This window comes from Emys orbicularis, chromosome 21 (assembly GCF_028017835.1).
Source record: "Emys orbicularis isolate rEmyOrb1 chromosome 21, rEmyOrb1.hap1, whole genome shotgun sequence".
NCBI classification, from domain to species: Eukaryota; Metazoa; Chordata; order Testudines; family Emydidae; genus Emys; species Emys orbicularis.
In genome coordinates, this window is record NC_088703.1 from 6,369,774 (window position 1) to 6,395,164 (window position 25,391).

At 64.0% G+C, this 25,391-nt stretch overlaps 2 protein-coding genes across 2 annotated transcripts in view; both read right to left on the bottom strand.

The window, feature by feature from the left end:
* LOC135893305 (zinc finger protein 883-like) overlaps positions 1-25,391 on the bottom strand; it is a 222,162-nt gene that overhangs the window by 102,800 nt on the left and 93,971 nt on the right. The window lies entirely within an intron of this gene.
* On the bottom strand, positions 4,310-25,149 carry EXOC3L2 (exocyst complex component 3 like 2). Its single transcript, XM_065420681.1, has 11 exons — positions 24,504-25,149; positions 20,821-21,442; positions 20,520-20,634; positions 20,013-20,123; positions 19,060-19,160; positions 17,731-17,841; positions 17,125-17,260; positions 15,243-15,365; positions 9,085-9,240; positions 8,333-8,454; positions 4,310-4,613 (listed from the first exon to the last, which is right to left on the bottom strand). The coding sequence occupies exons 1-11, from the start codon at positions 25,147-25,149 to the stop codon at positions 4,310-4,312; spliced, it is 2,547 nt and encodes an 848-aa protein (XP_065276753.1).

Genomic DNA, 25,391 nt, shown 5'->3' on the forward strand with positions numbered 1-25,391 from the left:
AGCTCACAGCCAGCATGAGGCTAGTGCCCAGCCGGCCCGAGGTTGGGACCCACGCTCCTGAACTGCTGCCGGCCAGCCTGATGCCGCGCAGCCCCCTGGGCACACCTCTGTGCATGTGTGGGGTCTCGGGCTCTATGGGGCTCAGCCCTGGGCTGGGTTCTAGGAAATACGGTACAGGGTCAGGGCCACCGACCTGCCACTAAAAAGAACGAGGAGTCCTTGTGGCATCTTAGAGACTAACAAATTTATTTGGGCATAAGCTTTCGTGGGCTAAAACCCACTTCATCGGATGCATGCAGCGGAAAATACAGTAGGAAGATATAAATACACAGAGAACATGAAAAAATTAGTGTTGCCATACCAACTCTAACAAGACTAATCAATTAAGGTGGGCTATTATCAGCAGGAGAAAAAAAAACTGGTTGTGATAATCAGGATGGCCCATTTCAAACAGTTGACATGAAGGTGTGAGTAACAGTGTTCTCCGACTGGTTTTTGAATGTTACAATTCTTGACGTCTGATTTGTGTCCATTTATTCTTTTGTGTAGAGACTGTCCTTGATGATGCGCTGGAGAGGTTTCAGTTGGGGGGTGAAGGTGACGGCTAGTGGCGTTCTGTTACTCCAGGACAGGCCCAACAAAGAAAGTAACAGAACGCCACTAGCCGTCACCTTCAGCCCCCAACTAAAACCTCTCCAGCGCATCATCAAGGATCTACAACCTATCCTGAAGGACGATCCCTCACTCTCACAGACCTTGGGAGACAGGCCAGTCCTCGCTTACAGACAGCCCCCCAACCTGAAGCAAATACTCACCAGCAACTACACACCACACAACAAAAACACTAACCCAGGAACCTATCCTTGCAACAAAGCCCGATGCCAACTCTGTCCTCATATTTATTCAAGGGACACCATCATAGGACCTAATCACATCAGCCACGCCATCAGGGGCTCGTTCACCTGCACATCTACCAATGTGATATATGCCATCATGTGCCAGCAATGCCCCTCTGCCAAGTACATTGGCCAAACCGGACAGTCTCTACGCAAAAGAATAAATGGACACAAATCAGACGTCAAGAATTATAACATTCAAAAATCAGTCAGAGAACACTTCAACCTCCCTGGTCACTCAATTACAGACCTAAAAGTCACAATTCTTCAACAAAAAAACTTCAAAAACAGACTCCAACGAGAATCTGCAGAACTGGAATTAATTTGCAAACTGGACACCAGCAAATTAGGCCTGAATAAAGACTGGGAGTGGCTGGGTCATTACACAAAGTAAACACTATTTCCCCATGCTATTTTTTTCCCCTACTGTTACTCACACCTTCTTGTCAACTATTGGAAATGGGCCATCCTGATTATCTCTATAAAAGTGTTTTTTCTCCTGCTGATAATAGCTCACCTTAATTGATTAGTCTCGTTATAGCTGGTACGGCAACACCCATTTTTTCATGTTCTCTGTGTATATATATCTTCCTACTGTATTTTCCACTGCATGCATCCGATGAAGTGGGTTTTAGCCCACAAAAGCTTATGCCCAAATAAATGTGTTAGTCTCTATGGTGCCACAAGGACTCCTTGTTCTTTTTGTTGATACAGACTAACATGGCTACCCCTCTGAAACCTGTCGATCTGCCCCTGGCAACTTGGGGGAGGAGATCTGGCCAGGAGCACTGCGAGCAGAGGGGACCTGGCCGGGAGAAGTGTGTGTGTGTGTGTATGGGGGGGAACCTGGCTGGGAGCAGTGTGTGTGTGTGGGGGGGACGACGACTGGGAGCAGTGGGTGGGGGGCGGGGAGGGGACCTGGCTGGGAGCAGTGTGTGTGTGTGGGGGGGGGGAACCTGGCTGGGAGCTCTGTGTGTGTGTGTGGGGGGGACGACTGGGAGCAGTGGGTGGGTGGGGGGGAAGGGGACCTGGCTGGGAGCAGTGTGTGTGTGTGTGGGGGGGGGAACCTGGCTGGGAGCTGTGTGTGTGGGGGGGGGACCTGGCCTGCTCCCTTGCTATTCTTCTGCCATCAGCACAGTTTACATCTGTCAAGATAAATGGCCTCCTGCCCTCGCCCTGTTTCCATGGGGCCGGAGGTGTCGGGGCAGCCAGGGGCTGACGGCTGGGATGGATGTTTGTGTTTCTGGCCGGATCTCAGTAGCTGCGTACGCCAGGCCAGCGCTCCCCACCCCCCACTGGATGAACTGGTGCCAGGGCACAAGGGCAGAGGGCAGCCAGTGACCTGGGCAGGGGATTCCTGGGAGGCCAGGGGGCTGCATTGTGGGACTGAGGGGCACTGTGTGTGGGGGGGGGGGAGCCCAAGGCTGGGCTGGCAGCAGGCTGCAGGTCAGGAGTGAGGAGCACCAGCAGAGCTGTGGGAGGGGAGGCTGGGGGCAGCAGGGGGCTGTGGGTCAGAATTGAGTGGCACCGGCAGAGCTGGGGGAGCAGCAGGGGGCTCCGGGTTGGGATTGAGTGGCACCGGCAGAGCTGGGGGGGCTCAGCTGAGGCCATGGGGTTGGTCTGAGGCCCTGGCCGTGGGGCGATGGGAGCGGCCTGGGGAGTGACTGAGAATGACAAGCCCTGGCCTGTCACCCCTCCCCCACACCTGGATCTCAGGGGCCCCTCTCCCAAGACTGTCCTAGGTCCTGCCCCCTGCGGCCCCCCCTCCTGCTGGGGGCTCCCCATGCCTGGGTCTGCCCTAGGGCCCTGCCGTTGCCCCCTCCCTCTGGGGCTCCCCAGAGCCCTACCCCCCTTGGACACTGGCAAAGACCAGGTAGTAAGAGCGCTGTTGTCCCCTTCCCCGATTGGCCCCAGCCCCCCAGGTCCCAGGCGTGTGGGAAACACCGCGGGCCCCCGCCAGGCAGGGCTGGCAGCAGCGGCCTGATGACTTTCCCAGCTTCGCTCCCCTCACACGCAGGAATTTCCTTCCTCCAAGCCCCTGCTGGACTCCACCGGCTTCCCTGGAGTGAGCCAGGGGTGGGGGGGAGCTGGGGCAGGGGGGCCCTGCAGGGTGTGGGAGGGGGCACCTTGTCCCAGATTCCCCCTCGGTAGGGGGGGGGCAGATCTATGTTGCCCCCGGGCGGTGGGAAGAGCCGAGCCCCCTGCCCTGCTGCCGGTGTGGCCAGGGACAGATTGTTCCTGGAAAACACAGCCAACTTGGCCAGGATGTGCCGCATGGTGGAGCGGTTCCGGCGGGGCAGGGCTGGGACAAAGGGTCACACGGTGCGTGTGAGCCGGGGCCGGGCAGGGACCATGTGGGAGACACAGACTCACCTGTGCCAGGCGCTGTCCAAGGCACCGGCAGGGAACCCGCTGCCCTAGCACCAGCCCCGGCTCCATGGCCAACTTTTGTGCCATGCCTTGGCCTGGAGAATGAGCCGCCCCAAAGGGGTCAGTGCTTGGGAAGTGGGGAGGGAAAGAGCCCCTCCCTCCCCGCTCAGCCCAGCCACCCCACCAGCAGCCCCTGGGGCGCCCGGCTGGGCAAGGCCCCGATCGGTGCAGACGGCCCCACACACCCGAGAGCAGCCTTTAAATTAATGTTTATTCCTTATCATACAGTTACAGACTGAACTCGAGCCCTGGGTGAGCCAGACCCCACCCCACCACCGGGCAGCCTGGGGAGAGGGGCTATGCAGAGGGCCCCCACTGGGTGAAATGAGCCCCTTCCTGCCCTGGGCCTATGCTGTGGGGGCGTGGGGGTGGGCACCACACCTGGCTCCAGCGCCCAGGGCTCTGGCACGGACCCAGTTGCAGCTGCTGCCCAGCGCTCAGGGGGTCAGTGGTGGCTGGATCCTCTGGGGGGCTGGCAAGTCACAGCCAGGAGGGGCCCTGGGGGGTATGGCGTTACCCCACGGGTGGGCACTGGGAGGTGGGGCAGCCAGAGGGGAGCAGGGCAGAAGGGCTGCCAGCCCCAGGGGGAGGTGGCATGGCCAGCGGGCACAAAGGGTCAAGCACCCCCCCAGCATGTCCCACCCACAGGCCTGGCCTTGCCCCAGCAGCTGCAGCCCCACGTGAAGGGCCCAAGTGCATCTCTGGGGAGGGCTGCCATAAATGAACATCCGAAACCCCCTGCTCGGGGGCAGCGCTAGGCACCAGTGTGAGTTCAGGACCGAAGCGCTGGGGCCTGAGGGGGGCTCACAGGCAGCGGGGCTGGATGCCTGTGTCCAGGCCTCACCCACCCGGCTGTCGGGACCGGGTCTTTGGGTGCAGGCTGGGTGACGTGGCCTGGGGCCAGCAGGATACAGGGAGCTGCCCACTGGCGCAAGGCGCCTGGCCTGGCGCGGCTCAGGGGCTGGGTCCTGGAGAGGCTCGGCTCACACCTGGATGTCCTCCTCATGCTCACTGGGCTGGGGCTGGCATGTGTCAGGCGCGGGGCCCAGGCACCCCCAGCGCAGCCAGCCCAGGCAGGCGAGGTGCGCGGGCGGCAGGCGTGGCAGGGCCCCGCTGAAGCAGCGCACCTCACGGGTGGCGGGGATCTTCGAGAAGAAGGCCCGCTCCTGGCACCGTGGAACCTCGCCCTTGCTCAGCTCCAGGTCTTCCACCACAGCCAAGATCTCCTGGCGCTGCGTCTGGCCCCGCAGGCCCCGCACGTCCAGCAGGGCCGCCACATGCTTCTTCCTGCCGAGACAAGGAGAGGGTGCTCAGAACAGCCCCCCACAGCACCGGGCAGAGCCACGCCACTGGGGCCATTGCCATGTCCACCCACGCCAGTGGGCACACGGCTACGGGGCAGAGCCTGCAGCCAGGGCACCGCCCAGAGAGCCGGAGACGGGAGACGCCAGGCCAGCTCCCTGGGGAAACCTGGGAACAAGCTCTTGATCCAGCCCAGAGGGGGCAACTCCTCAGACAGGCCACAAGGGGGCGCAGTCCCCCCATAGCCCAGCCAAGGGTTCAGGGAAGGACCCAACGTGAGTGGGGCTGGGGATGCAGCTGCCTTCTGCCATGGGGCAGTGAGGGGAGCACCCCTCCCTTGGCAACCTGGCTGCACCTGGGCAGAGGCACTGACTGAGGGGAGCCGCAGAGCAAGGGGGGGGGGGGAGGCATTCACCAGAAATAAATGGAGTCACCTCCCTAGCAGTATCTTGCATCTGAAGAAGTGAGGTTCTTACCCATGAAAGCTTATGCTCCCAATACTTCTGTTAGTCTTAAAGGTGCCACAGGACCCTCTGTTGCTTCTCCCTAGCAGTATCAGCCTGGTGCCCGCCAGGTCGCCCCATCAGCACCCCCTGGCGGTGTAGCCTGGTGCCCACCGGGTCCCCTCCCCATCAGCACCCCCTGGCAGTGTCAGCCTGGTGCCCACTGGGAGTCCCCCCCCATCAGCGCCACCTGGCGGTGTCAGCCCAGTGCCCCCAGGACCCTCCCTGCACACACACACGCTGTGCGAGGGCGGCTGGCCGCACTGCAGGGCAGGAGTTTATTTAAAGCTCCTGCCGGTATTTTCAGGATGTTGGCGGAGCGCCCGTGTAATCAGCAAGGTCCCGGCCCCCCCTCCAGGCACACGTTGCTCCCGGGCAGCTCCTGCAGGCGGGGTGGGGGGGGGGGGGGGAGAGGCAGCTTGGTGCGCCTGCTCGTGCCCAGCCTGGAGCTGGTTCTGGGGGACGGCCCCGCTGGTGTCAGCTCTGGCTCCCACAACTGCTCCGGGGCCCTGCCGTGAGCCAGCGGCTGTCCCAGAGCCCGCCGCAGCCGCCAGCTCAACACTTCCTTCCTTGGGGGCTTCTGCGACGGCGCTGAGCCCGGGGGCTGCGACCTGTGAATCCCACTGCTGGGAAGATGCAACCGGCTGGCAGGGGGCTGGCTTAGGGGGATCTCTCCAGAGGCAGGTGTCCCAGATCCATTCTCAGGGCAGCGCAGTCCAGCCCCTGGCAATGCCAGGCCAGGGGGTGGGGGTGGGAGGGGTTGTGTGGTGCTGGGAGGGGATGGGGTGGAGGGCAGGGTGGGTTGCATGGGGGTGGGGGGTTATACATGTCTGACCTCCCCCCACTGAAGGTCTCTTCCGGAGCAGCCCTCCACCCCTGGCCCCTTTCCATGGGTCTCCACAACCGCGAACTGCCCCACGATGGCAGCCAGGGGAAGTCACTCCCGGGCCCCTTCCTGTCTGAGCCCAGCCGCTTGTTTTTCTCCTCCAGCCCCGTCTTCAGCCACCCCTGCTCGCCGCCCCGCCCTGGCCGGCTGCAGGAAACGGCTCGCAGCCACGCTTCGCAGGCGATCCGTCGCCTCCCAGCCCTGCGCCCGGATGCAATCAGCGGAAGATGGAAAGAGGAGCCGCGCCAGGAGCACGATAACCCCCCTTCACCCCAAGAGTGACGCAGGCGGCCGTGGCAGAGCCCAGCGCCGGGCAGTGCCGCGGACGAGGGCATTTTTATCTCCCCTGGTCCTGGGAAGCGGGTTGTGACTCCGGGTTCCAGGAAAGCGCTGCTGGGAGCGTGGTGCACGGGGAGGTGTCCCACGCCCAGATCAGCCTCCTAATTCTGGCCGCAGCGCCGCGGGCCGCGTTCTGGCAGCGGCTGGGATCAGCCGGTGAGCTGGCAAGGACGTGCTGCGGGTGCCGCTGCTCCGGATCAAGGCCTGGCTCCCGGCCGGCGAGCGCTCTGCGGCTGGGACGGTCCCTGGTTTCGCACCCATGCGGCACCCGGCACGCTGGGGCCTGTGCAGGTCCATGCTGCTCCTCTGTTCCAGACAGGGACTTGTCCCCACCCCATCAGGCCTGCTCCTCTCAGTCCTCGGAGCACACCAAGGCCAATTCACCGGTGCTCTGCTCCTTGGCACCAGCGTGTGCCACATGGGGGCATCCCCTAGCCTTCCCTACATGGTGGGAGCAGCGACCCAGGGCAGCAGGCAGAGTCCCTGGAGCACGGCAGGGAGGCCAGCTGGGGCCCCTGGGAAGCAGATTGCCAAAGGCTTGGCCTGCCTGAGCCTGGTGCCAGGGGGAGGGCTGGCTGAGCAGGGCATTGGCACGTCAGCACCACCTGCACCCACCGTGCTGCCAGTGTGCGTCACTGCTGCCCCCTGCTGGAGAGGGCGTGTGCGTCAGGGTCAAACACAACAGCCGCCAGGGCCAGAATCCGACCCCTATGGGGCCAAGCAGCCGGAGATCCCTGCAGGGGGCTGCCGGCAGTCAGCTCCGCTGGCGCGTGGGAAGCAGCTGGGGGGGGGGGGGTCGCCCCAGAGGGCATCTCCCTGGGGGGCATGTGGAACATTTGCCCCTGTCTCAAGCAGAGGTCCCGGCTGTGCAGGCAAAACCATTTGCCCTTTTCCCAGCTGGTCACAACGGCGAGTTCACGCCTGTGTCCGCCCTGGAGCCATCTGTCCCTGTCAATCTTCTGGCTCAGCTGGGGTGACCTGTGGAACTCTCTGCCACAGGAGGCGTGCGGTCACACGCTGGGCCCGGCCTTCCCAAGATCTGCCTGATTTCAGGGCCAGGAGCCAACCCCCAGCGCGGGAGGGGGAAGAACCGTGGACCTGCATCGCACCCCTGGCTAGGTGCATTATGGGAGCTCACCGTCCCTAAGAGCACCAGATACAGGAGTCGCATGCTGCTCTGAACCCACCTGCTGTCCGGCAGAGCATGGCCCAGCGCCCCCTACAGGAGAGGTCCCAGCGGGGGGGCTCGGGGTTCATGAGCACCCTGGGGAGCTGGGAGCCACCAGTACTGCCCCAGGGCAAAGTGCATTCAAGTGATGGGTGGCCCCTCCCCAGCACCCCCAGAGTCCCTCTCCAGTGGCAGTACTCATCTGACTCCCCCTGGGCCTTGCCTGGGGCCACACGGCTGCCACAGCTCAAGCCAGCCCGGGTCCCTCCCATGACAAGCTCACGGCAGCCATGGAGCTCAGGGCTCCGCCTGGCCCCCAGCTCGCCTGGCTCTGTGACACTCAGCCGGGGCACAAGGAGCGAGAGGGGGAGCGGAGAGGGCAGCGCAGCTGTAACCCCAGAAGGATCCCCCCAGCGCTGCAGCCCCGGCAGCTGTTTAACCCGCCCCAGGGGGAGGGCAGGAATGGAGGGGGATTCATTAGCTGAGCTGCAGTTCAGCCGAGACCTTTAACAGCCTCGAGAGCGCAGATCTCCCATCCGACCACCCACCGCAACCCTGCTGAGGTGGGGGGGCCAGACAGCAGCATGGCCCCCAATGTCCTGGCAGCAGGAGTCCAGCGGGGGCGCCAAGGTGCTGGCCCCCTCACCGACGCTTCAAGGGATGGACCCGTTTCCCCCCACCAGCCCCCCGTGGGCCGATGATGGAGCGACACTGGGGGGGGGTCCCCTGGAGAGAGGATTTGGGGGACCCTGCCGGGGGAGGTATAGGTTGGGGGCTGTGCACAGGTCCCATGGTGCCCCCCACTCACCGGACGTCAGGGAAGTCCCGCACCAGCACCCCCACCTCCATCTGGATGGAGGGCGTGTCCTCTAGCCGCAGGATCTCGGCCAGGTGAGGCACCACTTCATTCAGCCAGGACGAAGTCGAGTTCTGTGGGCAGGGGGCAGTCAGGACAGGGCAGCGGCTAAGGAGACCCCCCCACCCCCCCCCCAACCATGCCACTCAGGGGCTGGCGCCAGCAGCGAGACTGAGGGGACAAGCCAGCTGGAGCTCAGCCCCCCCCCCCCCCGGTCCCCCAGGAGAACCCCAGCAATGGGGCTCAGCCAAGCGGCTGCACAACACCCAGGGCGGCATCCGTCACCGCCCCGCTGGGGGAACCGAGCCCCATCACTGCCCTGCACCGTGCCTCAGTTTCCTCTTCCACCCCGCGTCTGTTCACACAGGGAACTCCAGTGGGCAGGGCTCCGTGTCTGCGCAGCGCCCGGTGCCCCGATCCCGGCACAGCCCTGACACATGGCAACAGGACGTGCTGGGCATCCCGGCTCCACCCTCCCTGTTTTACCCCAAGCCGGGCCAGCTGGCACTGCCAGGCTCTGCCCCCCACCAGGAACCCCCCTCTGGGCAGCCTGCAGCTCAGACCCCCTCCCCTCTCCCAATCCACTGCCCCAGCTGAGCAATACTGGAGATTCAGCCCCGGGGGGGGGGGTCCTCACAGGGCAGCCCGCCCTGCCCCACTGTGCAGCGGGCCCCCCACACCCTCCCAGCCTCCCCCCGGCTCACCAGCTGGCCGAAGAGCTCCTGCAGCTGGCGGCCTTCGTCCTCCAGCCGGGCCGCCACCTTGCCTCTCATCTTGTTCGAGCTGCAGACGAGCCGGACCTGCAGCAGGGGCCGGACGTACTCGACCAGCACCCACCGGTGCACCTCGTTCACCAGCACCTGCGGGACACAGAGCAGGCTCAGCTGGGCAACCTGCAGGGGAGGGGTGGACTCCGCGGGGGGGCTCTGCTCCCCCCAGCTGGGCCGCCAGGGCAGGGGGGAGCCCCCAGGAATGCTGCTGCGCACTGCGCTGCACTGGCTATTCCCCGCCCCCAGGGCCCACAGGGGGCGGATCGGGGGCATGGCCGGAGTGCACTGCGCTGCGGCTATTCCCCGCCCCCAGGGCCCACAGGGGGCGGATCGGGGGCGTGGCCGGAGTGCACTGCGCTGCGGCTATTCCCCGCCCCCAGGGCCCACAGGGGGCGGATCGGGGGCGTGGCCGGAGTGCACTGCGCTGTGGCTATTCCCCGCCCCCAGGGCCCACAGGGGGCGGATCGGGGGCGTGGCCGGAGTGCACAGCGCTGCGGCTATTCCCCGCCCCCAGGGCCCACAGGGGGCGGATCGGGGGCGTGGCCGGAGTGCACTGCGCTGTGGCTATTCTCCATCCCCAGGGGCTTCAGCTGCAGAATCTCCGGGAGAAGCCTCCCCTGGATGTTGTCCCACTGGTGCAGGTCCCAGAGCGTCCAGCTCAGCAACTGGGAGGTCCTGGAAGGAGGGGCCAGGACCATGTGTGACAAAGTGGGACTATTCTTAATGTTTCCTCTGAATACTGTAGGTGTGCCTCAGTTTCCCCTATGCAGTTCTTAAGTCTCTAGGTGGTGGGATAAAGGCCAGTGTGCATAATGGCCGACACTCTGTCTCCTGGCAACAAATGGCCGGGGTCCTTCCCCCCTGCAAGGGGATAGCTGAAGGTGAACAAAGAGATCAGGTGACCCAGAGGTGAAAGTAAGCCTGTCCGGTCCGGTCCGGGGTACCAGCAAGAGCCAGTATACCGTGCCGGATCGCACCGGGCGGGGCGCTCCGAGCCCTTTAAATCCCGCCCGCAGCTCCCGCCACTGCAGGGAGCCCCGAGCCCTTTAATTTGCCCCTGAGCCCCGGGGGCTCCCAGCCACCTCTGCAGCTGGGAGACCCGGGGTGATTTAAAGGCCCTGGGGCTCCCAGCCACAGCTGGTGCCCCAGGGCCTTTAAAGCTTGAGAGGCCCCGCCTCTTCCAGTTGAGGCCACGCCCCCCTCAGGACTCCGGCAGTACCGGTAAGTCCTGTAAGTTACTTTCACCACTGAGGTGACCTCCTGGCCCGGGAAAGAGACAAAGGCCAGAGAGGAGGGGCTGGAGAGTTTCAGTTTGGAGCTGGCTGGGGAGGGGAAGTGAGGGCAGACGGGGTTGTCTGGCTCGCTGGGCCCCAGAATGGACCCGGCTGAGGGGCCCCGTTCGCTGTACCTACAAGCTCTGTTTTAGACCGTGTTCCTGTCATCTAATAAACCTCTGTTTTACTGGCTGGCTAAGAGTCACGTCTGACTGCGAAGTGGGGGGTGAGTGCAGGACCCTCTGGCTTCCCCAGGATCCCACCTGGGCGGACTCGCTGTGGGAAGCGCACAGAGGGGCATATGCTGAATGCTACAAGGTCAGACCCAGGAAGGAGAAGCCGTGTGAGCTTCTTGCCCTGAAAACAGTCTGCTCCAAGGAGAGGAGGCTCCCCAAAGTCCTGACTGGCTTTGTGGGGAGCAGTTCCAGAGCATCGCCGGGGGACTCCATGACAACTGGTGGCAGCAGTGGGATGTACTGCACCCCATGAATGGCGCTTCTTGCAGTAAGTGACTGGGGAGCAGTAAAATGAAGGGCGGATAATGAGGACCAGACGTGCTGAAGGCTCAGAGAGGGACGGTTTCAGGCGGCAATTAACCCCTGGGAGTGCGTGACCAGCGAGAAGGACTGTTGGAGTAACGGGGTCCCCCTGAGGACTGCAGCGAGCAGTCTCAAGGGCGGAGGAGCCTGCAGCTTGACCCTGGGAGAGAGAAGGACTTTTGCAGTAACAGGGTTCCCCTGGGGATTGCAGCGAGCGGTCCCAGGGGCGGAGTCTGCAGCTCGACCCTGGCAAAGAGGTGGTGACCTCGAGAAGGGCTGGCACACTGGGGGGTCTTCCTGGAAACCGTGGGGGAGCTAAGAGCACAGGCCTGTGAGTCCAAAGCAACTTGGGAACAGCGGAGTGATGGCCTATCACCATCTCCTCAAGAAGGACATTGTGATCCTGTGCAGAAAGAGAGGGTTACGCATTGGGAAGTTCACCAAGGCCCAGTTAATCGTGCAGCTGGAGGACGAGGACCGCTCTAAGGAGCAGATTCCTGACCCAGGTGGGGCTACAAGAGAATCTGGGAGCAGCTGGAGCGGTAGCCAGGCATTCCCCAGAGTCTGGTCCCCAACCAGACGGGGGTCTTCACGATCAGGTTCCCCATCACGGGATCGGAGATGGATGGGTTTGGAGCTGAGTCCGAGAGAGCAAGAGGACCGTGAGAGAGAGCAAGAGCCCAAGAAAAAGCTGCAGGAGAAGAAACAGCAGCATGGACTGGTGATGGTGGAGCGGAGAGGCATGGGGGCTCCCCAGGGGTGAGTGGGGATAGACCCCGGGCTGCCAGTACCTCAGGGAACCTCGACACTAAATTGCTGCCCCTGGTTAAGGAGGGGGGGATGTGGATGCCCACCACACAGCCGTCGAGCAGGCGGGTGATTTGAACCAGGGGGACCCTGCGGAAGAGCCCCGGTATCTAGCTCCCATGCTGGGTCCCAAGGCCATAGACACTGTCAGCCAGATGGGTGGGGTGGTGGACAGGCTCCCACTCCTGGCCCCGGCCTATACGTCTGCGTGGAGTCTCCTGGGCTCAAGCCCCTCGGACCCCCAGTGGGAGCGGAGGGTGGTGGTCAATGGGGGGACATGCCTGGGGTGGCGAGACCCTGGAACAGAGAGAACTGTTGTCAGGCCCCGGGTGGTGCAGCCGCAGATGCTGAGGGGCTGTGACACCTGGGTGAGGGTCCCCGGGATGAAGCCCCTCGCCCTGCCTATGGCCCAGATTCCTGTGCAGACCCAGGAGGGATCGGGCTGGCTGGTAGTTGGGGTTCTCCAGGATATCGGCTGTGAGGTCCTGTTGGGGGGTGACTGTGTCTTTGTGGGACAGGATCCAGGCCCTGCTCCTGTAATGGCGGAAGATTTGAATTTGAATCCAGGGAACCAATTGGCTAAGATGGAAATGGTCAGTGAAAATGCAAATGACCTGGCTGGCAGGAGGGAGGAGCTGCTGGGCTCAGAATACCTGCCTGTCTGTAACCAGACCCCTGGGGCTGAGTGTGTCGGAGAATTACTCCCCACCCCCCTGCACACCGGAGAGGGGGCTCATGCTGGCTCTGATGCTGTGACCAGAGCAGAGAGCTCGCTGCCTGCCCCACTGGGACAGTCAGGGCAGCGCTGAGCACGGTGGGAGCTGAGACCCCAGCTGAGTGGGGGGACACAGGAAGGGCAGGTCTGCTGCCAACCAGGTTTGCCTGGTCCAGACGTGCTGCTGGGAAGTGATTACACAACAGGGAGGGAGCTACCAAGGACAGGGCTCAGGGGGGCTGTGACCCCAGGCCCAGCCAGCAAGAGGGAACAGGTCCCACTCCCTTTCCCAGCCACTGAATTCCAGACCAAGCTGCATAAGGATCCTTCCTTGGAGGAGCTAAGGGAACTTACTGGCCACCGCACTGCAAACCCCCTTGGGGAAGGCTGCAGGGACAGAGTCCTGTGGGCGAAGGGATTCCTGTACCAGGAATGGGCTCCCCAAGGGGAAGTAGAACTGTGGGGAATCGGGAGGCAGCTGGTGGTGCCCCAGGAATCCACAGGGTTCTTCCCTTTCGAGCTGCCATATGGGAGGAGAGTGAGGGGACCCCTGGACCTGGAAGGGGAAGACTGGGAGGAGAAGGGGGAAGACCCCCTGGTGGATCTCTTCCCTGAGGTGGGAGCCAATCTCCCCATCAGGTGTTCCCCATTCAGAGTCACTGGGAAAGCAGCCCAGAACCTGGAGAGAGAGGTCAAGGACATGCTGGCTTTAGATGTGATCCAGCCGTTCAACAGCCCGTGGGCCTCACCCGTGGGGCTGGTCCCCAAGGAAGACGGGATGATCTGGTTTTGTGGGGACTATCGGAAGCTTAAAGCCATCACCGTGTCCGATGCCCACCCCATGCCTAGGCCTGGGGAGATTCTAGACAAGCTGAGGGGGATGGAGAACGTGGCCCTGGCGTACGTCGATGACATGTGTGTCTTTAGCCAGACCTGGGAGGAACATGTGTCCCAGGTGAAGAGGGGGCTGGGCTGCCTCAAGGAGGCAGGACTGACGGTAAAAGCCGAAAAGTGCAAGGGGAAGATGATCAAAGATTGGCCCATTCCCCAGACCAAGAAACAAGTCCAGGCCTTTATCAGGATGGTGGGGTGCTACCCCACCTTACCCACTAGCTGCCCCCATCCCTGAGCTATGTGAGAAGGATAAGCCAGACAAGGTGGTCTGGACCGAGCAGTGCCAGCGGGCTCTCTGTATACTTAAGGAGGCTCTAATCCAGGGCCCGGTAAATCTGGTAAACCCAGACTTTGCCAAGCCTTTTGCAGTGTTCACCGACGCCTCAGATGCAGGGCTGGGCACGGGGCTGATGCAAGCCGATGCTGAGGGGGGGAGACACCCCATCGGGTACCTGAGCAAGAAACTGCTGCCCTGGGAGCAGAACTATGCGGCCTCGGAGAAGAAATGCCCAGCCATGGTGCAGGCCCTTAGAAAGCCGCAGCTGTATCTATTTGGGCGGCGCTTTACTGTGTATACTGACCACTCTCCTCCGACATGGCGGCGTCAAATGCAAGGGGTTGTTGCCGAGCTGCTGGGGACAGAGACACCTGTTCAGAGGGTGGCCAAGGTCCAGATGGCGGCTCTTAACCAAGAGAGCCCGAATTGCAGCCCTCCAAAGTGGAGCGCTGGGAAAAGACCCAATCTCAGTTTAAACCCCAGGGGTATTGGGGTGGCAAAAGGGCACGGGCCGCATAAACCTTCCCACATGCAGCCTGCAAGCGCCATCAAGCACAACAGACCCACGGGAGGGCCTGAAACTGGAAGGGCCTGGTGTAACTCCCACCAAGGAATGGGAGATGATGGGACATCCATGGGAACGTTGGTGGGTTCGAACTTCCCAAGGTCACTGGCAAAAGTGACCTCGCTCAGTTCAGTCTCGAAGGGGGGAGAGATGTGACGAAGTGGGACTGTTCTTAATGTTTCCTCTGAATACTGTAGAGGTGCCTCAGTTTCCCCTATGCAGTTCTTAAGTCTCTAGGTGGTGGGATAAAGGCCAGTGTGCATAATGACCGACACTCTGTCTCCTGGCAACTAATGGCCGGGGCTCTTCCCTCTGCAAGGGGATAGCTAAAGGTGAACAAAGAGATCAGGTGACCTCCTGGCCCGGGAAAGAGACAAAGGCCAGAGAGGAAGGGCTGGAGAGTTTCAGTTTGGAGCTGGCTGGGGACGGGAAGTGAGGGCAGACGGGGTTGTCTGGCTCGCTGGGCCCCAGAATGGACCCGGCGGAGGGGTCCTGTTCTCTGTACCTACAAGCTCTGTTTTAGACCGTGTTCCTGTCATCTAATAAACCTCTGTTTTACTGGCTGGCTGAGAGTCACGTCTGACTGCAAAGTGGGGGTGCATGCAGGACCCTCTGGCTTCCCCAGGACCCCGCCTGGGCGGACTCGCTGTGGGAAGCGCACGGAGGGGCATATGCTGAATGCTCCCAGGAGAGACCCAGGAGATGAAGCCGTGTGAGCTTCTTGCCCTGAAGACAGTCTACTCCAAGGAAAAGGAGGCTCCCCAAAGTCCTGACTGGCTTTGTGGGGAGCAGTTCCAAAGCATCGCCCGGGGACTCCGTGACACCATGGCAGGGGGGCGTGGCCTGGAGCAGCACCAGGGCTGTGGGGGCTGGGATAGGGGGCGGGGCCATGGCGGGAGCAGGAGCCGCTGGGGGTGTCCGGGCGGCACGGGCTGCTCTCCCTTCTGCCCAGGCGGCGGCCCAGGGGCAGACTGCGGCCCCGTCCCGTGTGCCTGCTCCCCACGCCCTCGGCAGCACCCACCTCGTACGGCTCCGGCTGCATCTTCCGCAGCTTCTGGGTGTAGTCCGTGAGCAGCGCGACGATGGCGTCGAAGCTCTCCGAGCTGGCCAGCCACTTCCTCTTCATCAGCTTGGGGAAGTAGGGCTGAAAGGAGAGGCCAGCCTCAGCGCCAGGGCAGAGCCGGGCACCCCCAGGGCCTCTGCGACCTCGCCCCGCCTCCGGCTCAGACAGGCCTACCTGCCCCCCAGCTAGGCCAGGCTGGGTCAGACCAATGGCCCCGCTAGCCCAGTATCTTGTTGTGACGAAGTGGGACTGTTCTTGATGTTTCCTCTGAATACTGTTGGGTGCCTCAGTTTCCCCTATGCATTTCTTAAGTCTCTAGGTGGTGGGATAAAGGCCAGTGTGCATAAATGGCCGACACTCTGTCTCCTGGCAACTAATGGCCGGGGCTCTTCCCCCCTGCAAGGGGATAGCTAAAGGTGTTAGAGAACAAAGAGATCAGGTGACCTCCTGGCCGAGGAAAGAGACAAAGGCCAGAGAGGAGGGGCTGGAGAGTTTCAGTTTGGAGCTGGCTGGAGACGGGAAGTGAGTGCAGACGGGGTTGTCTGGCTTGCTGCCCCCCCCCCCCCAAATGGATCCGGCTGAGGGGTCCCGTTCTCTGTACCTACAAGCTCTGTTTTAGACCGTGTTCCTGTCATCTAATAAACCTCTGTTTTACTGGCTGGCTAAAAGCCACGTCTGACTGTGAAGTTGGGGTGCAGGACCCTCTGGCTTCCCCAGTACCCCGCCTGGGCGGACTCGCTGTGGGAAGCGCACGGAGGGGCAGAGGATGCTGAATGCTCCAAGATCAGACCCAGAAAGGTGAAGCCGTGTAAGCTTCTTGCCCTGAAAACAGTCTGCTCCGAGAGAGGAGGCTCCCCAGAGTCCTGACTGGCTTTGTGGGGAGCAGTTCCCGAGCATCGCCCGGGGACTCCATGACACCTGGCTCTGACAGTTGCTGGTGCCAGATGCTTCAGAGGGAATGAACAGAGCAGGGCAATTATCGAGTGATCCATCCCGTCGTCCAGTTCCAGCTTCTGGCAGTCAGAGGCTAGGGACACCCACATCCAGAGCATGGGGCTGGGTCCCTGCCCATCTTGGCTAATAACCATTGATGGACCGGTCCTCCAGGAGCTTTTTTAACCCAGTTATAGTTTTGGCCTTCACAACATCCCCTGGCAAGGAGTTCCACAGGTTCACTGCGTTGTGCAAAGAATTACTTCCTTCTGTTTGTTGCTGCCTATTAATTTCCCGGTTCTTGTATGATGTGAATGGGTAAATAATACTTCCCTAGTCACTTTCTCCAGACCAGGCACAATTTTATAGACCTCTGTCATATCCCCCTTAGTCGTCTCGTTTCCAAGCTGAACAGTCCCCGTCTTTTAATCTCTGCTCCCGTCAAAGCTGTTCCACCCTCTTCTCTGCGCCTTTCCCAATTCTAACCTCTTGGGTTAGAGCTGGGGTGACCAGCCCCGCACGCAGTCTGCCAGGTGTGGGTGTATACGGATTGATAGAGGGGCAGGATATTGACTCTCTCATTATCTATCTCAGTGGGTCTCAAACTTTTTTACTGGCGACACCTTTCACCCAGCAAGCCTCTGAGTGTGACCCCCCTAATAAATTAAACACACTTGTTTATATATTTAACACCATTATAAATGCTGGAGGCAAGCGGGGTTTGGGGTGGAGGCTGACAGTTCGCGACCCCCCCATGTAATAACCTCATGACCCCCCTGAGGGGTCCCGACCCCCAGTTTGAGAACCCCTGATCTATCTGAACACTGGGTCCTCAGACAGACCAACCTTCCCCCCTCAGACAGACCCAGGCCGTGTCCCACGAGTGCCCTGGCCTGCCCCCACGTACCCGGAGCTCCTCGAAGAGCTGCTGGGCCAGGACATGGTTGCAGAGCTGGGTCACCTTGTCCAGGGCGGCGCTGGCCTGGCGCTGGGGGGCATCGCTCTCCGAGTGGCCAAACTGCGCCAGGTGCTCCACGTATTCCCTGGGGGAACGGCACCTGTCAGCAAGCCAGCCCACAATGCACTGCAGCAACGCCCCCTCCAGGCATGGGCCCCAGGCCCCCATCACCCTGGCAGGGGCCCAGATCTTGCCATGCTCTCCAGCCAGGGGGCCTTGGGTATGGCTGTGGGGCAGAGAGCCTAGCCAGCAGGGGGACCTCAGGGGAGTCCAGCAGGGGTCCTTGGGGGCATGACTAGGGAGGGAGCCCAGTGGGGAGCCGGGGGGGGGATGACACGGGGGTACCCAGCAGGAGGCTGGGGGGGAGGGGAACTTGGCCACAAGGGACCCAATGCGGGGCTTGGGGGCAGGCACAGCCACACCAGGGGACGCAGGGTGCCTGCTACAGGCTCTGTAGGCCCCTGGACCCGGGCAGGGGGATGGGCTGGCTCACCCCAGCACCCAGGTCTGCCACCCCCCAGCCCTGGGCAGGCAAAAGGTATGGGGGCCCCGCACCTGAAGGGGGGGCAGCAGTTGACGAGCGCGATGGTCCTGCCCACATAGCTGTCGGTGGGGGGGCCGCTCTTGCCAGGCCCCTCGTGGAACTGCTCCACCTTGCTCTGAAAGCTGCAAAAGGGGAGAGATGGCACGTGCTGAAGGGGTGTCCTGAGGCTCTGGGGGGATCCCCACCCCCCATACCAGGGACAGCCCTGGGGGGGGGGGATCCCCGCCCCTCCCTGCCCAGGAAGGGCATCGTTGTACTGCCAGGCACATGTCCCACAGTGCTCTTTCTGATGGACCCCAGGGGAGGGACCCGCACCCCCTCCTCTGCTCAGCTATCACCTCCTAGGCCCCCTCCTCCCCCAGACCAAACCCCGCCCAGCATGGGGAGGGGAGAGAAACCTGAGCCAAGGGCTGTAGCCCACGGGGCTGGCTTGGCCTTCCTTGTCTTCAGCCGTAAGGCAGGAAATCTGCAGGCCTGGGCGATGCTAGCCTGGGCAGGGGGCTGGACAGACGGCCTGGCAGCTCCCCCGAGGTTTGGGGAACGCGGCGGACGAGCCTGCTCAATGGGAGACGTCACCGCAGGGACAGGGGAGTAACGACCGTCCATCGGCCGAGCAGGGCGTGCCGGGGCTGAGCTAAACGAGCCTGGACACGGATGAATCTGTTACCCTGCAGGAGAAGGGCACCTCCCTCCTACGCTGGGGAAACGGCTGGATTTGAGCACTAGCCTATCGCTAACATGCGGAGCGGGGTCTTCAGTCATTAGCTGGGCAGCCCCCATCAGACCCTGCAACCCGCTGGGCCCATCAGAGCCATTGGCACGCCAGAGACAGGGCCGGCTGCTGCCTGTCACCGCCAGGGTCCCCAGGAAGCGCTTCGGCCCAGGGCTAGTGCTGCAGGCTGGGCCGGGGGCTTTGACCGGGTCACGTGGCTTGAAGCCCTCCTGGCTTCTTCGCCGAGTCCAGTGCTTTGCTGTGTGCTCAGCGTGAGCGCCCTGGTCCCGCGCCCCGGGCTCTTGCCAAGAGACAGCTCCTGGGTTTGAGCCCTGCAGCGCCTGATGCTGGGGCCAGGACCTAGGGACCCTCTGACCGACTGGCAATTCACACAGTATTATTAACAGGGCCCATCGCTCCGCACAGCCCACGGGTCTCCCAGCCCGGGGGCAGGGGGGGCTGGCCGCGCTGGGCGGGGGTGTGTGGCTGGGAGCCAGGGTGGTGGTGGCGGCTGGGAACCCACCCCGATTCCCCCCCACCAGGAAGCCCTTCCACCTGCTGTCCCCCCCATGAGTCCCACGTGCCCCCCCCAGAACAGGGCCCGGGTGTAGCCTCCCCCCCGGTGTACCTCTGCAGGAACTCGGCCAGAGCAGTCAAACAGCATAGCACTATCTGCTTCCCGAACTCCGGCGTGATCCGGGGGGCTTTGTCCACATGGGCCTTCAGCACCTGCAGGGAGGGGAGCAGGCCACTGAGCTGCTGGGGGAGCGGGGAGCCTCCTCCCCCCCGCCGCCGGGCGCATGGACTGGGGGGCTTTCCCCTGCAGCCCCTAGAGCCCGGAGAGGGCAGGGAGAGACAGGCAGAGCCCGCCTGTGCCCTCTGCCAGTGGGAGCCGCAGCTGATCAGCATGAGCCCCTGACGGCATCCCCAAGGCCGGGCACCCACAGAGGGGCCAGCAAGCGAAGAGCTCTGGGGCAGCCAGTAGGGGGCAGGTGTCCCCCCCGGGGCAGCCGTGTCTTGGCAGGGGTTGGGATCCAGGATGGGCGAGCCCGGGGATAAGCCTATAGCCCTGCCCTGGCTCTAGGGGGATAGGCACATGGGCCCACTCCACACCCAGGGTCCACGGGGAGCTGGGAGAGCCAGGCTGCAGCTTGGGGAATGGGGCGGGGGGGTGAGGGAGGGGAAGGCTGGACCTGGCCGCCAGGGAAGGGGGGGAGGGGAGGAGCCTGGATCAGGCCCCAGGCCGGCTCAGAGGCTCCCATGGATCTCCCCCCTCGGCTGGGCCAGGGGCTGCCCCTCTGCCCTGGCACCCCTGGGCCCAACGGGCGACTCCTGGCCCCGCTCAGCCAGCATGAGAGGCTGAGGCCACCAGCGCCTGGAGGGTGAACAGCTGACTGCATGGGGGGGGGGGGGTTGTGTGTGGCAGGGAAGGCCAGGCACGGTGGGAGGGGGAGTGGGGAGCCCGGGGGCCAGGCATGGCAGGGAAGGGTCCCGGGGAGCCCGGGGGCCAAGCACGGCAGGAGGGGGAGTGGGGGGCCCAGTGCAGACGGGTAGCGGTGAGGGGCTTGGCCCTGGACGCACAGAGATCACCCGGCTGGACAGCTCCAGCTGGCTGTGGTCCCGTCCAGGCTCCTGTGCCCAGCGCTGCTCCTCCTCCCGCAGCTCCCGGCTCATGTCTGCCACGATCTTGGTCTAGGTGGAAACAGAGAAGATGTCACCGGTGGGGGGAGCTCTAAGGGGGGGGCGCATGGGCTGCCCCAGCACCTCTCGCCCTATGGCCTGGTGTCCAGCTGGCCAGCTCCCAGCCAGGACTTTAAACTCCTCCCCCCCCCCGACCAGCTCCCCCCACCTACTTATTAAAGGACTGACACCCGCAACCCCCTGGACTATTGGGGGGGCGGAAATCACCCACGCCCAGCGCAGAGGCACCAAGGGGAAGAGAAGGGGGTGGGGAGGTGCCATGGGGAGGGAGTGGGGCAGGAGCGGGGTGGCACCGCAGGGGGCAGGGGAGGAGCCTGAGGCTGCCATGGGGAGGCAGAGTGGAGGGAGGAGGCGCCGTGGGGGGTGGGCACCAGGCCCTGCTGTTACCTTCACTGCCGCAACGCAGGCCTCCTCCAAGCGGCGCTGGGTCTCGGGGGGCAGCAGGGGCTCTAGCTCGCGGGCGCTGAGCAGTGGGGCGATGTCCAGCCGCCCCAGCACCTCCCTGGGGGCAGAGACAGCCATGAGAGCAGGGCCCCCCCCCGCACCCTCCCTGCATGGCCCCCTTCCCAGTGCCAGCTCACAGGGCCCCAGTGCCAGGTACCGGCCCTGCCCCTCACCCCCCCCCCACATACCAGCCCGTCCCTGCTCCCCGCCCCCCCCGCTCCAGAAGCCAGCCCCGCCCCCTCACCTGGGGTAGGTGTTGCTGTGCCAGTCCAGGAGGAAGTAGAGCTCGGCGATGGACAGGCTCCTCTGGGCGATGCTGCCCAGCAGCTGGGCCAGCCCCTCATGGTAGCTGCGGGCGTAGACGTCCAGGGCCTGGTACTCGGGGGGATACGCCGGCAGCAGGTGGCTCCTGACGGCGCGGAGGTCCTCCACCAGGCAGCGGGTCAGGCGCTCCACGTGCCCCGCCAGGGGGCCGCCACTGTCCTCCGCGCACTGGCCCAGCCGCTCGCCCACCACCCGCTTCACCGCCTCGGCCCACCTGCGGCGCATGGCCCGGGGCCGGGGCCCCGCGCCGCCCCCCTGTGCCTCCAGCCACCGCCGGTCCGCGGCCTCCTCCTGCTCGATCACCCGCACCATCAGCTCCAGGGACGGGTAGGTGCCTCGGGCCGCCAGGGCCTCGGCCAGCATAGCCCACAGCTGCTGGAGCAGGGCCTCGTACAGCAGCGCCACGTCCTTGGCCTTACGGCTGCCGGCCCCGGCCTCGCCGCTCGGGGGGCCCTCCCGCCCGCACTCCACCTCCAGCTCAATGATGTGCTTGTCCGCCGCCAGCAGGTCCCGCTGCTGGATCAGGTTCAGGATCTCCAGCACTGCGGGCAGCGGAGCAGAGAGGTCAGCACGGACCCCGGGGGAAGGGGAGCCCAGGGCTGGGCTGGCAGGGGGCTGCGGGTTGGGAGTGAGGGGCACCGGCAGAGTGTGGGGGGGTGGGGGAGCCCAGGGCTGGGGCTGGCAGGGTTGGGAGTGAGGGTCACCGGCAGAGCTGGGCGGGGGACAGAGAAGGGCCGTGGGTCAGGAGCGCTAACCCCACACACACTCCGGTTCTGGCCATTTCCCCAGCACAAACTCTGCTCGGGGGGAAGCGGAGTCGGGAGGCAGAACCCCAGCTTGGCTCTACGTTGGCCCCAGCCCTTCTGGAGAACCTGGACTCTGGGTGGGAGCCGGACATGCCCCCTGCCGCCCCCCTGCCCCTGCCAGGGCTGCCTTCTGCCCTCGAGGTCAGCTGAAGAGCCAGCAGCCAGCGACCCCAACCCAGGGGGGCAGGTACAACTATGCCCGGCTGGCAGGGGCACATAGGGGGGACAGAGTGTCCCTGCCCCACGCTGCCTGGGAAGTGCCCACCTCTGCGCTGCCCAGTGGGGCGGGACACTCCGTCTGCCGGAGCCCGCTGGCTGTTGGATCAGTGTCCGGGGAGGCCGGCAGCAGAACAGCACCTGCCGGCCTCCCCGGACGCTTAGCTGGGCTGGGCTGGGCTGGACAGGGGACGGTCCTAAGCGTGGCCATGAGCCGCCCCGAGCCGAGCCCAGCCCCAAGCCAGCCAGGGGCCGGCCACTGTGCCCTCATGGTGTCCAGCCACCTGGCCCTGGGGAACAGCACCTGGCACAGTGTTGGGGGGAGGCACAGCCCACAGCATGGCCCCTGGCTGGGGTGAGGGGCACAGTACATGGCCCAACACCTGAGCGCTGCCCAGCCCTTGGGACCCACGGCCAGCCCGGGCAGGCTGGTGACATGGGGTGCTGGGCCTGCGGGGGGAGCAGACAGTGCCCCCCCTTCTCCTCCCCTGCCAGGGAGGGGTGCTCGACCAGCGGAGAGTCTTTATCTGGGCATGGGGGGGGGCACGGGGTGCTCTCAGGTGACCTCTGACTCCCTTCTGTGACCTGCAAGTGACACCCCCCATCTGCCTTCGCCCTGTGGCAGGACCTTCCGAGCAGGGAAAGGGGCACTGAGCACCATGTGGCCCTGGCAAAGCAGAACACCGGGGTCATCTCCTGCTTCCCCCCCAGCCCGCCTGCTCCGGGCACATGTCTGATTCACCGGCTCCCCACTGGGTCAGCTCCTGCGCCCGCCAAACCTCGCCCCCAGCGGGACAGCTCCTCCCATGGAGCGGCACACGCTGAGCTCTGCGGGACGCCCGCTCCAGGGGCACAACAGGACTTCACTCCGCGCCCCCTCCCGGCACCGTGCCGGGGAAGCTCCGCTGGCATTGGGACGGAAACATCCCACGTCCAGCCCTGCAGAGGGCAGCTGGGAACGTGGCCCAGGGAGACCGAGAGGCGCAGACGCCCGGGGGCAAAGCGGGCCTCGGCATGGGCACCAAAGGCAGGGTTCCTACGCCCAGCTCAGATTAGCCATAGCACCGGACTGAATTTTCCAAGGGTTTTTGGAGGGGGAGCCACAGAATGCCGCCCCCCCTCACCCCCGCAGGTAGAGACCTGACCCGCTGCATCTGTATCGGTCCCTACCCCTCCCTCCTCAGCGCGTCCCAGCGCCTCCTAGGTGCGGGCCTCATGGTCACTGGATCTCCAGTCAGGAACCGGCTGGCTTTAAAACAGAAACATGGGGGGGAATGTATTTGCACCTCAAAGGATCCTTAATTGGTGGGTGTTTGCTCTCCATCCACTGGGTTTGGTGCCCTGGGGTGGGACAATGGGGCCTCTCTGGGGCCGGGGGCCAGACAGGGCGGCTCCATGGGATGATAAGGGATCTGCTCAGAACTGGCTGTTCCAGGCCCTGGTGCCGTGTTATCTTCCCATTCGGCCCCCCCCCCATTGTTGGCTCCCCCCGGCGGAGCCCCAGGTCAGGCACCAGCCAGGGCATTGCCGGATCCATCCCATGCAGCTGCGTCCTGTGTCACTCACAGCACCTCTGTGGTTTTAGGGGTTTTGCCAAGAACCATTAGCAACAGCAGGGCTGCCCTGTCCGGGAACCCCACTCCCAGGGACGGGGCTCACCCCATGCAGAGCGATGCCCTACTGTCACGGACTCACAGATCGTGCCCACTCTTGGCCCCCGGACCGCACGGGGCCAAGAGTGGGCACGATCTGTGAGTCCGTGACACCTACACCGAGCCCAGCTGTGCGGAGAGCCCACTGTGCAGATGGGGAAACTGAGGCAGAGAGGCAAATACACAAGAGCCAGGGATAGAACCCAGGAGCCCTGGCTCCCAGCCCCTTGCTCTAACCATTAGACCCCACTCCCCTCCCCGCTCTGGCGATAGAACCCAGGAGTTCTGGCTCCCAGCCCCCCCTCCCCCGATCTAACCACTAGACCCCGTTCCCCTCCCAGAGCTGGGGATAGAACCCAGGAGTCCGAGCTTCCAGCCCCCCTGCTCTAACCACTAGACCCCCCTCCCAGACCCAGGACTAGAACCCACACACATCTCGGCTGGGAGCATGTCACGGTCGGCACCAGGGTCCCACTCTGCGAGCAGGATGCCCTGCGACTGGCCCTCACCACGGCAGCTCCTCTCAGCACCTGGGCCGGCCAGGAAGCGGGACCGACCTGTCACCCAAGGCCAGGACTCAGTGGGGGGGGGGGGGGAGAGAAGAACACGGAAAGAAGCAAGGCTGGAGGGGGCTCCCCCGTGGGCTGAGGCTCCTGGGACGGGGTAGCTGTAGGGGCTCATGAGGTGGGGGGGCAGGGGGTGCCCAAGAGAGGGAGAGGAAGGGCTCCCCCACAGCTCCTCACAATCCAGGGGAGGGGGTGCCCCGGCGACATGACTCGGCCCATCAGTGGCTCCGCGTCGGGCAGGCTGCCTCCCCGGGATGTATGTGGGCACACCCTCCCCCACATCCCCCCTCGTGGCAGGGCCCCCCAGCTGCAACACGGAGGGCGAGCCCAGGGCCCGGTTCCCACGGCCGAGCGCCGGCTCACCTGACAGAGGCTCCTGGGCCTTGGCGACAGTCTCCACCTCCTGGGCGGCGAGCGCCGGCTCCGGGGCCTCGGGGGGGCTGGGCTTGTCCACCAGCGAGGCCCGGCGCGCCCGGCCCCCCAGGCCCAGCTTGAGGAAGTTCATTCGCTTCCCGGCGTCGGGGACACCCTCGCGCTCGGCTGGGGAGCTCTCCGGCCCGCCCTGGCTCTCCCTGCGCCGCCCGTTCAAGCGCTGCAGGAGGCGGAAGTCCTCGGAGCAGCGCCGCGCCTTCCGTTTCTCCAGGGACCCGAGGCCCAGGAAGGGGCGCCGGTCGGGCCCCTTGTCCCCGGCAGGAGCCTTCTCTTTGCCCGCCCCCTTCTTGCCCTTGCCCAGCCGGAAGGGGGACAGGCCCGCCAGCTTCTCTAGCGTCACCCGGCCCCGGTCCAGGCTGCCATTGGTGAGGTCACGTTCAAAGCCACCGTCCTCCTCCTCTGCCTCCTCCAGGAAGGGGTTCTGGTCCCCCAGGACAGAGTCCCCCGAGTTCTCCTCCAAATCCTCCTCGAAGGGGTTGGTGCTGCTCTCCTGGGCCAGGATCAGCTCCCCGGTGCCGCCCGGTGCCCTGTTGGCCGTGGCCATCTTCAATTTGTAGGGGTTCTTAAGGACCGGCATGGCCGCCGCTATCCGGGACCTGGCAACACAGGAGACAGGGTCAAGCGCCGAGTGCGGGATGCAGGGATCCCGGTGCCATGGGAGGAGGAGCAGTTAGGGACATGGAACACCCAACCGTAGCCTAGCAACATATACCGCCATTGCATGCCCTGTCCTCTGTATCGCACATACTCTGTACCCCATCGCAGGCCCTGTACCCTGTATTGTACATACCTTGTACCCCATCACACACCCTGTACCCT

Bases quoted from the DNA above. Each gene is read 5' to 3' on its own strand.
- EXOC3L2 (XM_065420681.1), bottom strand. From the start codon at position 25,149: ATGCCGGTCCTTAAGAACCCCTACAAATTGAAGATGGCCACGGCCAAC. The intron at 8,455-9,084 runs GTGAGCCGGGGG...CCCTGCCCACAG, and splicing joins AGGAGCTCTTCGGCCAGCTG to AACTCGACTTCGTCCTGGCT. The intron at 4,614-8,332 runs GTGAGTGGGGGG...TTGTCTCGGCAG, and splicing joins CGGGACTTCCCTGACGTCCG to GAAGAAGCATGTGGCGGCCC.